Here is a 13,151-nt window from a genome sequence, read left to right on the forward strand (position 1 = left end):
ACTTTCCTGTGATGTCTAATGTAATATTCTAAATTCCATTGAAATAAACTTTAGAAATGTATTTCTGTGTGTAATAGAGCTACACAATTTGAGTTTTACTTTTTAAAATTTAACTAATTAAGTAACTGAACTTTGATGATGTTCAGTTATATTGAGATGCCCCTGAAGAAATTCATAAATTGTTCATTTGTTAGCCACACTGGTCAACAAAGTACCGCCTACAGACTCAGACACAAGTGGTTCTCAGATCTATTATATGATTAAGATGAATTTCTTGCTCATCAGAACCTTTACAAAAACATTCACATGGAGAGTAATTGGATCCAAAATCATTAAAATCAGCAGATTATGACTGTGACCTACCCAACATGACCAGCTGAGTGACGCCCTGCTCGTTGCCGTCAGGATACGTTGCGTATTCGCAGATGTACCGACCCTCGTCTGTCATCCTGACCTCACTGATCTCAATGGAAGGGCTGGACAGCTCCGGTGGACTGGGTTTGAAGGTGACTCTGCCCTTCATCTGGGATTCAGGGTAGTTGGGGCCAAAGTTAGGGTGGAACACAGCTATGTTCATCCTCTCTCCATCCTTCGGCTCGTATATCCAAGTGACCTGCAATGGAGCACGTCTGGGGTCAGTATAAAGCAGCAGAGAAGAACTGCAAACCTCATTTATCACAGCATCGATAAGAAACACTGGAGAGTCTTTGAAGGCGTCCAGATTTAAATGTAAACTACACGGAGCAACACGTGCAGAATTACAATCAGGTGAGTGCAGCAGGTATGAATATGGATGGGAATATTTCCAGGAGCAAAACTCTCAGCTGTTCTCTGGGAAGCTGCTAAAGTTGTGCACTTCCACTTCATTTAAATGCAGCTAAGAAGTGGCTTCCATTACTATATTCAATCCCCTGAAGCAAAATGAAGCTTAGTGTTGTTTATTTAGAGTAATAAAACATTGAGCTCAAATGTGATAAAAACCTATTGGCTGCGTTGGAATGATTTCTGCAAGCAATTGTTTGTTAGATTAAGGTTTAATTTGGCTAATTAAAAACAAAAACAGCACATAAAGCTGAACTGAAGATCCTGTGAGTTCAGTGAATTGTTCTTCTCTGCACAAAACTTCAAAGTTTTGTCAAAATGTAACTGAATCATTTATTATAGCAGTCAAACTGCTACACAGTTTCTGCAGGTTTCAGTGGATTAAGTTCAAGACTTTAAAGCTGCAGTAGATAACTTATAAAAATATGTTTTTTAACATAGTTGTTAAAACTGCTGGTATATTGTGATACTGTAGTATTAGACAAATAATCTAAAAAGAACAAACAAAAGAAAAAAACAAATTCCCCTGCCTTCTCCCTGTGCAGAAATACATCACAAGTCAGAAACCACCAGTCAGACACAGGAGGAGGGTCTTAGTGCTGTCAATAATGTTCATGTAAACGATGCCCACGCCCTCCCCCTTGCTCTCTGCTGCGCTACAGCTCCTCCTTCCCAGCGGAGTCTGTGTTCTTTAAAAACTGTTTTTCAGATTGTAAAAAGAAACAACCCAAAAAATGTTGGGTTGTTTCTTTACCATTACCATTAGCATCTTAGCTAATGTTTCTTCACATAAGCAGCTTAGCTGATCTTTCTTCTTTTTCTTTAGCTAAGCTGCAGAAAACCACCAATCATGAGCTTGTACATTCTGTGCAGGGTAGGATGTGAGCAGCACATACACAAGTGTGATGAACAGCACCAAAACCCTCCTCCTGGATCTGATTGGTTGTTTGACTTGATGGTGTATTTATGCATATGGCAGATTTTTTCAAAGATCATCTGTCTAGTACAGTCAGTGACAGTTTAAACAAATATGTAAAAAGCTTTTTATTAAATGTTGCCTACTGCAGCATTCACCACAACATTTATTTACTTAAATCCTACAACTTAAAAACAAACTCAATTTAAACACAAGGTACTTCCTAAGTAAAATTTACAAAACTTGATTTAAAGGCCTCATCACCACTATAAGCTACTTAATATTTTGCGTATTTCTGATCAGACAATAAGATTTTGACAGTAGCTAAAGGGTCAGTGAATTGGTTTTGAAGAGCAATGAACAAATATCATAGGAAAAGGGAAGAAGCCAAAAACCGAACAGGAGGAAGGTCTCAGCTGTTTCTACAGCAGTATAATGAGTTTCTGCTAAAAACTAAGCAATGAGGTGAACTACAGCCAAGATCCTCAATGTATATTTTTCTGGAGACACCATGAGCAATTATGGTTTGAGAAAGTATGTTTCCATACTGTTCTTTGGACACAATTGGTTGAATGAGTGTACAAACCACAAAACAGTGAAGACACACCTGCACCTGGTGACCCAGACTGGGAATTTGTGTCAATTGTTGCCATTGTGGTTGCTATGCAAAACAAAATGAGCGTTTGGCAGCTGTTTGAGAGAAATGCATTTTTTTTGGTGTCGGTATGTTTGAACACTTCATTATTAGATTTTCATTTATCAATTTCACCGGCGCTTACTCATTTAAAACAACACAGCTACCCAGAACAGGAGAGGCATTTACAGCCATTTACAACTGAGAGTGATTATTTTCCTTCATTGTTTATCTTAATAGGACTGAATGAAGTGGTTGTAAACAAAAGTACCGGATATCAACCACTGGCCAGCACTGCCATTTTTTCTGTTCTTGCAGCACCGAGTAATTTGATCCTTTGTCCCTTACTACTTTGTGTGTTGTGAGGTTAACATAACAGATTATGCAAGTGTGTTAATAGAATACTTGAGTGCTCAACATGGGTCAGACTGATGCTGCATCAGTAGATTTGACAGATCAATTTATAGGACTGTATTCTTTAATATTGCCAAAAGACTTGGGTGCATGATATTTTGTCTCATCTCCAACCAAAAACTAGTAAGCAAGCTTATCATGCAACATCAGTTTTATCATCCCGCAACATAGTTTTCCATATCTGGCCATGGTGAGCATGTTCTGTTCCTGCTTTTTTTAAATGTACTTATCTCTTTCTAAACTCAACATTGTGGATTTGTGATCATTTTATCTGCTCCTCTTCATTTGTATTCGTTTTGCATGTGACGTGTATCCCTAGACGGCAACGTCAGAGGAAAACTCACTCGGCATCAAGGGGGTTTAATCTACAAAAACCTACGTCAGAAAAGATTGCTGCTGGTGCCTCTCAAAAATAAGATACACAAACAAATGGTAAATAGACCCAATTTCTATAGCACTTTTCTAGTCATTTTGACACCTCAAAGAGCTATAAAATGTATAAAACACATTTATACACCCATATGCAGCTCAGTGGGCAACTTGGGGTTGAATGCCTACATTGACATTTGACACGAGCAAGTTGGAATCAAACCTACACCTTCCGATTACAAGACAACAACTCTACCCACTGAGCCACAGCTGCCATTTATAAATGTAATATGATACTTAATGCAATTCAGAATCTCAACATATTAAAGGTTTCTTAAAACCCCTAAATGGAAAATAAATAAATTGGAGCCTTATGAGATTTTAAGACCCTGCAGAAACCCTGTTTTATTTCCAAGCAATTTCACCAAATTACTGAGCCACAAGGCAGCAGCAATATGCTGTAATGTTTGGGTGAAGAAAGCCAAAAGTGTACAGCAGATATGAGCACATCAGTGAACACAGATAATCAAATACAGATTGAGGGGGAAAAAAAGATAACTTCATTTTGGAAATGGGAATCTGACCATTGTTAGCTGAATCCCTTTCGGGTCCGGGAAGGCGCAGCGTAGGTTGACCGTCTGGCCGGGATATGAAGCTAGTTCTGGTTGCACCTTCACCCGCTGACCCGATGTCCCTGCATGAAACAAAGACGAGAGAGAAACATTAGCCACAGTCATTTCCTACGCCAGGGAAGGAAATGGAGAAAGGGAGCGCAGGAATCATGTCGGTAATAAGCCTGATGATAAATGGGGACTGTGTGGATCTGTCTGGTACAACAGAGGACAATATTAGTGAACCCAGGCAAGTAGGCCAAGAGGCTGGTATGTCTACATGACTGCTCATGCGGATGAAGTAGCTGAGGAAAAAAAAAAAAGTGGGGGGCAAATGTGCAGCGGGGAAAAAAAAAAAAGACGCAAACCAGTCTTCTTTTGAACATGGGTTATAAATCATCAGGATGGGATATGCCTCTCTATAGCCTGCCATTTGCTGTGCCGACACATTCCTGTGTAACAGCAGAGTCAAAATAAATATGCTTTTCTCAGTGTGAGAAATACAGAGCGGGAGAGTTTTGGTCCGACAGTCTGCTCCTCTTTCTGTGTGTGTGCCTGTTTGTGTGTGCAGGTCTCTGTGAAAATGTAATTACTTGTGTGAATAACCCCACATTAGTTTAAGTCAGCAAGATGGCACCAGTTTTAAGAAAGAATGGATTACCTGCAGTTACACAACTTCAAAATGTCTGCAGCCGGTGCTGTGGAGCGATTGCGTGTCTGCATACAAGCAACAGATATGCAGCACAATTAGCTGCAAGACCAGCTCCACCAGTTTGGGCCGTGTCAGAGCTGCTGCACTGAAACTAATGTGAAACGCACAGCTGAGTTGAAGCTGAACACGCATGAAACATAGTCTACTAGATAAGGGCAGCGCTGTCTCTCATTTGACAAGCAATGAACAGCACATCTCCCAATCTCACAGGAGATATGAAATATCAATACAGAGGAGGAGACGAGGGCAGAAGCAATGAAAGACTGAGTGGGAAAGTGGAGGAAAACAAGACTTTCCTAGAATAACATCAGCTCTCACAGCGCCAGCCCAATTTGCAACCACAAAACAACCCCCTTGTAGCCACAGAGAAACCTCTGGACAACACTAACCAGCCAGTGGGAGCAGCGCTGATCCTTTTTGGGGCGAAACATGGAACTTTTTCCCCGTCTCCAGATACACAAATACCATGCACGTCAACAACACCTTGCATATTTGTGAGGAATCCCCAAAATAGATTTTGAAATGCAATTTTTCTAATTTATCAACCTGAACTGGTCTAACAATACTCGGGTCAACTTGTGTGACTGGAGCAGCAAGAACACAATGAAGCAGAAAATGAGAAAACTAGATTAAAATTAAACTTTTTATTACACTGTGGTTTGGGTGTATTGACAAAGTCTGCTAGTTTTATCCATTGTGGTTTTCTAATTGTCCTTTCATGCAGCGTACGGTTTGCTAATTATAGGTTTCATAGAGCGGTTTGGACTTTCCAGCCCACTCAGTATGTTAATGCTAGCGAGATTAAGCTAAAAGTGTGTTAAAGATATTATGTAAAGCTAATGGAATGCTAAAGGTTAGCATGCTAACACTGTTGCATTTATTTAGCTTTACTGTAAGCAAGTGGGTTTTAAGCCGTTAGCATGGAAACTGAATGGTGCTTCTCAGTTTGGTTGTAAAAATCTGATTCATTAGACAAACCTGTGAAGAAACTCTCACAGTAATCTATGTGACTAAAGATAAACATATGGATGAGCTTCTATTTGATGTTTATAGGTCTTTTTTCATATACTGCTGCTTTAATTTTGGTTCATTTTAGTACATTGGCTAAACATCTTTATATCTTTCTGATGCATTACTTGATTTCTGCAGGTTTACCATCTATAAATGTTTTAGATGCTCTAAGTTTTGTGTTTCCATGAATATCTTTTTGAAGTACTTCTGCTTTACATTAGGTTTTGTCTCTTTTGATTGTAATATTTCCCTAACTCCAAATTTTGCTACTTTTATGAATGCAAACTGAAGTGCACATACGTTCCTAAATCATGTGCCTCTATATTTAAAGCTTATCTTTACAAAACAGAGAAAATATTTTAACATTTAAGCTTTTACAAGGAATATAATTGCACAGTTAAGGAGCCTTTAAAGTAATTTTTAAAAACTGTTGCTACCCCTAGACCTGTGCAAAAGAAACAAACATAGCAACTGTGCAACAGTAAAAATATTCCAAGTTCAGGCATGTTTTTTCTGTGGTGCAAATACCAGTGTGCGCAATCAAGATGCACAAACAAAGCAACGTGGGGTCAAGATGGAGGCAGGTTCGCATCAGTCATTCAGTTGCAATGAGAGGAGACACAACACAGATCAGCTCCCATCAGAGCAAAGAGGAGAGACAGGCTGGCCTCAGACTCCTGCAGCCTCCGGAGAAATGAATATTACACAGACTCAACCTTCATAACAGAGCCCCTCCTCCCACACACTCAAAAATAAAAATAAAAACCCTGAAAACTTAAAGTGTCACTAAAGGGAATAGAAGTTCATACAGGAAGAGAAGTGAGAAGTTCAAGCATGAACATGAATATAAAACACTTAGGAAAATGTTGGAGCAAGGATGAGTTTCAGAAGGCTAATTGAGAGTATAAACAATCGGAAAGAAGTGGCCACACTACAACAGAAGGCAGGGACAGGCACAAAAACTAAAGAGAACTGAAGAATAAAAGACAGTTCAAGGGTAAAGCAGAGGAGGAGTAGAAAAAAGGAGAGCGAGAGGAGAGACAAGAAGATGGGGAGGGGAAGAGAGCAAAGACCAGAAGCAGAGTGTCATTGCTGCTCTACTTTACAAAATCTCTCCTGGCTGCAGGTAAAATAAACGCCAACATGTAAAACCTGAAGCATCCCATCCAAAAACTGCACTCTTCAACCTTCTCAAGTAGTTGGATGTCAGTAACCTAAGTACTGTCACCTATCATTATGTCTTTAACACCCACATGATGTGCATGCACACAGACTTTTTATGCTAATGGCGCTGTGACAGCCCTGCCATATTAACATAGTCCTCTCACTCTGATCTCCAGCCTGGTCACGCTGACATTTCCATATTTCCCACCGTTCATCTGCGGAGAGGAAAATGAATCTGAGAGGGACGTCTGCTGGAAGGATGGCGAGATAAAATGATGAGACGAAGGGGAGACAGCCTGGGAATGCGCAAGTGATGGAGGACGGATGCAAGGAAAGTGAGGATAGGAGGGTGTGAACAGAACGTTGGCGCCAGGAATAGAGGATGTAAAGAGGGAGCGAAAAGAGAATGTGTTGAGGGAAGGAGGAGGCGTTGTGAGCGGTAAACAAGGTTAATAGGAGACAGTTGAGGGACAAAGACGTCTGGCAGAGAGGAAAAGAAAGAAGTGAAAAGGGCGACTAAAAATGGAGAGGTGATGGCTGATGAGGGTGGGAGAGAATCAGAGCACGGAAATTGATTCAGGGTGGACTCCACAAGCGAACTGAGACACATTTCCACTGTGTGACCACAACCGTTTTCCTCGGCTCCATCACAATTTTACCAAGGCCACTTCTTGTCTGCACTTAGACTTTGAGGTACAAAACCAGGTTGTTATGGAGATTGAATGAGGGTCACTCCTTCTGAGCGACCACTCTGTTTGGGATCACAATCTGATCTGCAATCACAACCTGTATTCATTTCATAATAGTTACACTCTACAACAATTTTAAAGTCTAAAGATGTTTTAAATATCCAGATCAATAAAGTGTGTACAACAGGTCCCAATGGGGAATTAACTGTACAAACTTACTGATAGTTTAAATTTGTCTCAGAAAATGCATCTTCACAACTTTCTAACATAACATCTCAATAAAATAGTTTGCAAATTCTGAATACATGGATTTATTCATTTTATTTTATTTATTTATTTTTTTTACTGAAATTCATTATGGATAACTGGATTTAAATCAGTTTGCAAACAAAGATGTAATTTACTTTATTTTGTACAGTTAAAAGTTATTGTAAAGGTTAGCCTATCTAAAACATTAGATAGGGAATGATGAGAATATCCAACAAGTTAGCAATGTTAAAGCTAAACTGTAAAGGTCCCTTCAACTAGAGCCGTTTAATGGGGTAGATTTCTGCCCTGGTTCTTTGACTTGGATCCTGAAAAACTTTCCTGATTTCTGTCACAGCAACTACACTTTATAACTTATGTATAGTCACTCCAAACCTTAAGAAAGCTGGATAGACCTGACCGTCACCTGATTTGGTCCTTGTTCTTTCTGTGAAACAAAGGAAACAATGGCTCCATAAAGCCACCTTGGCTTCTGGAAAAGGTCTCTCCAATGGAAACACAGCGCTTATGGAAAATTACAGTGCATATAAAGGAACAGAGTGAAACTGTGAAAAAGCTATGAGGCAAGAGTGGGAAAAAAGGGGGAGGGGGGAGAAATCCCCACAAATCCTAATTTGCTCTGCAGCCCATTTGTGGCTTTTAAAACCAAACATGCGCTTATCAGTGTGTGTCCGCCTGCCTCGCTGCCTGGGAGACCGTCTCAGACGCCTAATGGCATTCAAGTCCTTTGCCTGATCGCCGCAATACTGGAGAAAAGCAGCAACGTCAGGGGGACAGGGAGTGCAGGCCATCAACTAAAATATCTAACAACCTTCAGAGCTCAGTGACTCTGCCATTTCATCAAGGTACCGGCTTTGCGCTGCCAGGTGGGCTACAATGAAGCGTCCCTCTCCCCCTCGTCATGTTCTTGAAGATTGCTTCCTACCGGCCCCATTGTGCGAGAGTGTGAGCGTGTCTAAGACGGAGCGCTGCAGAAAGAATGTGGGTGTGTTTTTTCTTTGGCCTCTCCGGCACACAGCTGTCTCAGTAAGCATTCTGCACTTTTCATTATTCTCACAGGTCTGTGTGAATTTCTCCATTTCCATTACTTTCCTATTCCGCAGCGCTCACCCTCTGCTCTGCTGCAGAATGTTTTTGTACAAGCAGTATGGAGAGCAGCTTAAGAAGGATCATTTATTCGCAAGGAAAACTTTTCGAATAATAACTTGTAGCTTCTTGCAAACTTGTGAATAAACAGGATATTACTTATTTACAAGATAGTTAAGAAGTAAGCAGCAAACTGTGGACTCAATGCATCCTTGAACATGGAAGAAAAGAAAGCGCTGAGGAGAAGTGGCAAAGGCTGAGCCATTGGATCATTTTGCTTATCCATTGTTCAAGAGTCTGGGTTATATTTCAACTAAACAGCCTCTGTTTCTGCAGCCAGCGTGAATACATGTGGTTTCTGAACAGGAGCTCTGCCAAATGCAGCTTTGAGAAGCTCTCAATGAGCAATTTTGTGCTTTTTAAGAAACTGGCACCAAGGCTCTGATTATGATCCAAGATTATTACAGAGGTTGTCTTTTTGTGTTGAGAGGCTTAAATTGTTTTGAAATAGTCTGAAATTCAGCATGAGTGCTTAAGGAGACATTCATCTTTTATTTAAGATCTTAATTAGATTAGGATGGGAATTATTTTGCATTCAGTCCTTCTGCATAAATTACTTTTAACAGTTACAACTTTTAGCCAAGATAAATATCATTTGTTTGAGAACGAACTACAAAGATTCAGTCGTTTATTACTTCGCAGCAAGGTTGGTGTTTCTCAGTCAGTTAGGAGCTCAAACAGCAGCCCGGCTGCTCGGACTCCAACAGGAACAAATTGGTCTGTCTTCTTTGGCTTCTCACTCATTCCAGGAAGGATTTTAAAACACTTTCAAAAGGTTTTACACTGACTTACTCATCCTCCCACAGAGGAATGTCCTGCTAAACCTGGTGCTTTTAGGTAATCTTTGGGATATTCAAAGAACAAAGATTTTCCCTGTCTACTCCTGGCTGTGCAAAGAATGGATCATTTATCTTTTACTTCCTTAGATTTGCAAAATCCGTTAAACATACAATGTTTTAGTACGAACTGGCCAATAAAGCCTTACTCCCATTTCATTCATCGGACAGATTTCCCCTTTTCCACTTAACACTGCATACTTTTCCAGGCTAAACTTTAAAGAGATGTCACTCCTTTTTAGCTTCAAACAACAAAACAAAGGTTCAGCATGAATTATGGCAGCAGTTTCTGTAGTTTCAGGCTTTAAAAATGGAACATGTAAAAAAACACAAACTGTCAGAACACGATTTACATGATTATCATAAATTAGGATGAGTGGAAGATAGACGAAATGACAAAAGGATGAATAGATGAACAGCAGAAAGGAGTATTAAAATCATAGCAACAAGTGTGTAAGATCTGTATCTTGGAATCACAAGAAAGACCGTTTATTTCCCACCAGATGGTGCCACATTTGTAAAGAAATGAATTTGTGGGTTGAGCAGTGGAATCCAGTATTTCCCATGGAAATCTTGCCAAATCCTCTGAGCCAATGACAAACAGCTCCTTTTGTTACAGACTTATTGACCATTTATTGAATTAAGATGACTGAAGCTTGAAGCAACAAGACGTTCTAGATGTATGAACACAGAGTGGCATTTCACTCCTTAATCAGCATCTCCCACAAGCCAGACAGTGTGGTTATATTTGCCACTGCGGCACAAACAGCACACCCAAACTGAACCCACAACGTAACCAGAGGGTATTTAATAAGAGCAGAAACCTGGGATTCCCACTGGTTACCAATTCTTCTCAAAAAGCACAGTGGAAAGCCCTTCTGCTAATATTTACACCAAAATAGCTATATAAGTTATAAATACTTGTTTTAACTTGATTAAAAAGCAAAACAATTCAGAGACAAAGTTTCTGACTCAAAGCTAAAAGTCAGATATGAAGAGTTTTAATGTTGCAGTTCTGTACATCAACATTTCTGCTCTTTTTCCCCCCATCCGTTCCTCCATTTCTTGCCGACATACAACATTGCAGTTTGTGTGACTGTAATTTGGAGAGCCGGCCATTCATCCAACAAAGCAACAAAAAGTCGAAACTGTCAAAAACACTGGCCACTAAAGCTGGTATAAGTGTGCTTTTTGACACTTTAGATAACAATGCCTCCCACCCAATGCGGCTGCCTGCGTGACTGACTTCTGTGTGATGTTTGCATTGTTATTGACCAAAGCAGATACTGCAACGTAATGCGTGTGTCATGTTGAAACTGCTGCTGGTCTGCAGATACCAGCAGGAGCCTTGAAATGCACCAGCCTTAACGCAGCCGCTCTGTCTGTCTGCCCACCACACCCATCAGACATCATCCCTTCCTGACTTTCACACACACACACATCAACAATGAATTAACTCGCATTCCCAACCCGTGCGCGCTCACACACACATTTAGATGCGGATAGTTTGATATGCAGAGAGCAGATTCTGAATGAAGCTTGGATTTGACAGTGGGAGGCAGCTTGACAAGCCAAGAATAAAACCAGGAAATGAAGAGTTGAGATCTGTCTCGTATTCTCATTGACCTTTCCAAAGGGCCTTTTCTAATCAATAACACATGGGAAGGCTACTTTTAGAAGTCGCATTATGGACTTCTCCGATGACATCCTATATTAATGCATTCATGCAATATGCTTTTTCTCTACAGAGCAGCAGAGTCAAAAGCCCCTTTGTTTGATAAAAGAGGCACACTTCAAAGACTTCAAGGCTACACCACAGACACCCTACCGGGGAAGAAAAGCAATAGAGAAAAATGAGTCTAAATAAAAGGTTTATGGTTACAGAGCGGTTGCACACTAAAGACAGGTGGACTAAAATCTTTGTGATGCAACAGGAGCTGGGAAAAGGGAAAAATACAAGTAAAACAAGAAGAAAAAAGTACGACATTTCACTTTGTTCACAGTGATGAAATATCTGATAGCAGACTGAGTGCAAGTGTGAGGAGAGAGTGAAGAGGATAGGAATTGGGCAGAAATAAGGAAAGGAAGCAGAAATGCATGAAATGTGACAGAAGGGGAGTGAAGGAGAAAGAGGGGATCAGGGGGAGGGACACTGGGAGACATGAACAGGCTTCAAAGTGCCAAGGAGAAATGAACAGCTGGAGGAGAGATCTGCACCAGGAGGTATGAGTGTGTGAGTTTAACGAGGATGTGTGTGCCTGCACATATTCACATGCATCTGCACACTGCTGCATGCGCTTCATTTTGCTTGTTTATAACAAACATGCCCGAGGACTTGGGCGAACATCATTTGCAAAAATAAGCATTTGCCATTTCAATTAAGTGTATCAACATCAGGAGAGAGAGACCCACTGGGGATATTTACAAAACTGTGAACAAGGGTCTAATTTCTTCCTTTCCAAACTATAAAAAACTTCAACTTCACAAACATCCTACTCTACACTTCATACAACACTGGATTGAAACATATTTTCTGTTCAGTCCATCTTTGACCCACTTTCAAAGTAAAAACACAAATTCTAACATTTGAGGAAAAATCCGCAAAGCAAGAGTCAAAGCAACCATTTAGATTTGCTAAGACAGAAGAGTTTTTGTCTAGTTGGCAAATAAATTTAACCTGCAGTGATCAAATTGGAATATATGCAACTTTGAAACTGAGAGTAAATTTGTTTATTTGACTGTTTCTAAATGTAAACTGAACTAAAGCTGCACATATATTTTCTAATTTCAGTGTGCAATATTCATATTTCTGAGGACTATTTGGATCACTAATCGATAGCCAATACGTTTCAAGAACTTATATTTTTCATTGCTAATATAGCATCCAACCAGGTGGACAGTCTCATGGCAGCAGATGCTCACAATGGATACAAATGATGTCCAAATTATAAAGGTCACAAAGTCATTGAAGCACAAAGAAAAGAAAACTGAACACTACCTGATATCATTTCAATATTTACCAATATTATTGACAATAGATTTTGTAGATTGTACAAGATGTTAGTTGTGAATCTGCAATTTATAATTAAACTAAATTGATGATGGAGAGATGGATGGACAAAGAAACCGATGACAGAATGATGGCTGCATAGACAAATTGACAGAAATGGATGGATAAATGAGGAATAACAAAAATATTGATGGGTGTATTGCTGGCTTGATGAAAGGATTAAAAAATGAACCGATAGAGGAAAGAATTGATGAGCTGATGGATGAATGAATGGAACAATGGAGAGACGAACCAAATCAAGGACAAACAGAAAGGAAGATGGATGAAAGGATGAATCCACGGACAAATTTATAGATGGAATTTAGACAATGATACGGTGAATAAAATCTGGAAATATTAATGTTTCCCATCCTTATCCAGGCCTGAAAAATATAGTAAAGTCAAGTTCCATACTTTCACAATAGGAATACTAATTATATCAGTTATTGATTATTATTGTAATAAAATCGGGAACATTCTCAAAGCCTGAGGGAGTGAAAGAATAAAAAAC

The 13,151-nt window shown here is 39.8% G+C and overlaps 1 protein-coding gene across 2 annotated transcripts in view; it reads right to left on the bottom strand.

The window, feature by feature from the left end:
* Window positions 1–13,151, bottom strand: part of LOC122831081 (nectin-2-like) — a 115,073-nt gene that overhangs the window by 68,936 nt on the left and 32,986 nt on the right. For both annotated transcript variants that reach the window (XM_044117011.1, XM_044117010.1), the window contains exons 2-3: window positions 3,740–3,849; window positions 364–613 (exon numbers count right to left, since the gene is read on the bottom strand). In XM_044117011.1, the coding sequence (XP_043972946.1) occupies window positions 364–613; window positions 3,740–3,849 (360 nt within the window). The remainder of the gene's footprint in view (window positions 1–363; window positions 614–3,739; window positions 3,850–13,151) is intronic.

The sequence above is a fragment of the Gambusia affinis genome, linkage group LG05, assembly GCF_019740435.1.
Source record: "Gambusia affinis linkage group LG05, SWU_Gaff_1.0, whole genome shotgun sequence".
NCBI classification, from domain to species: Eukaryota; Metazoa; Chordata; class Actinopteri; order Cyprinodontiformes; family Poeciliidae; genus Gambusia; species Gambusia affinis.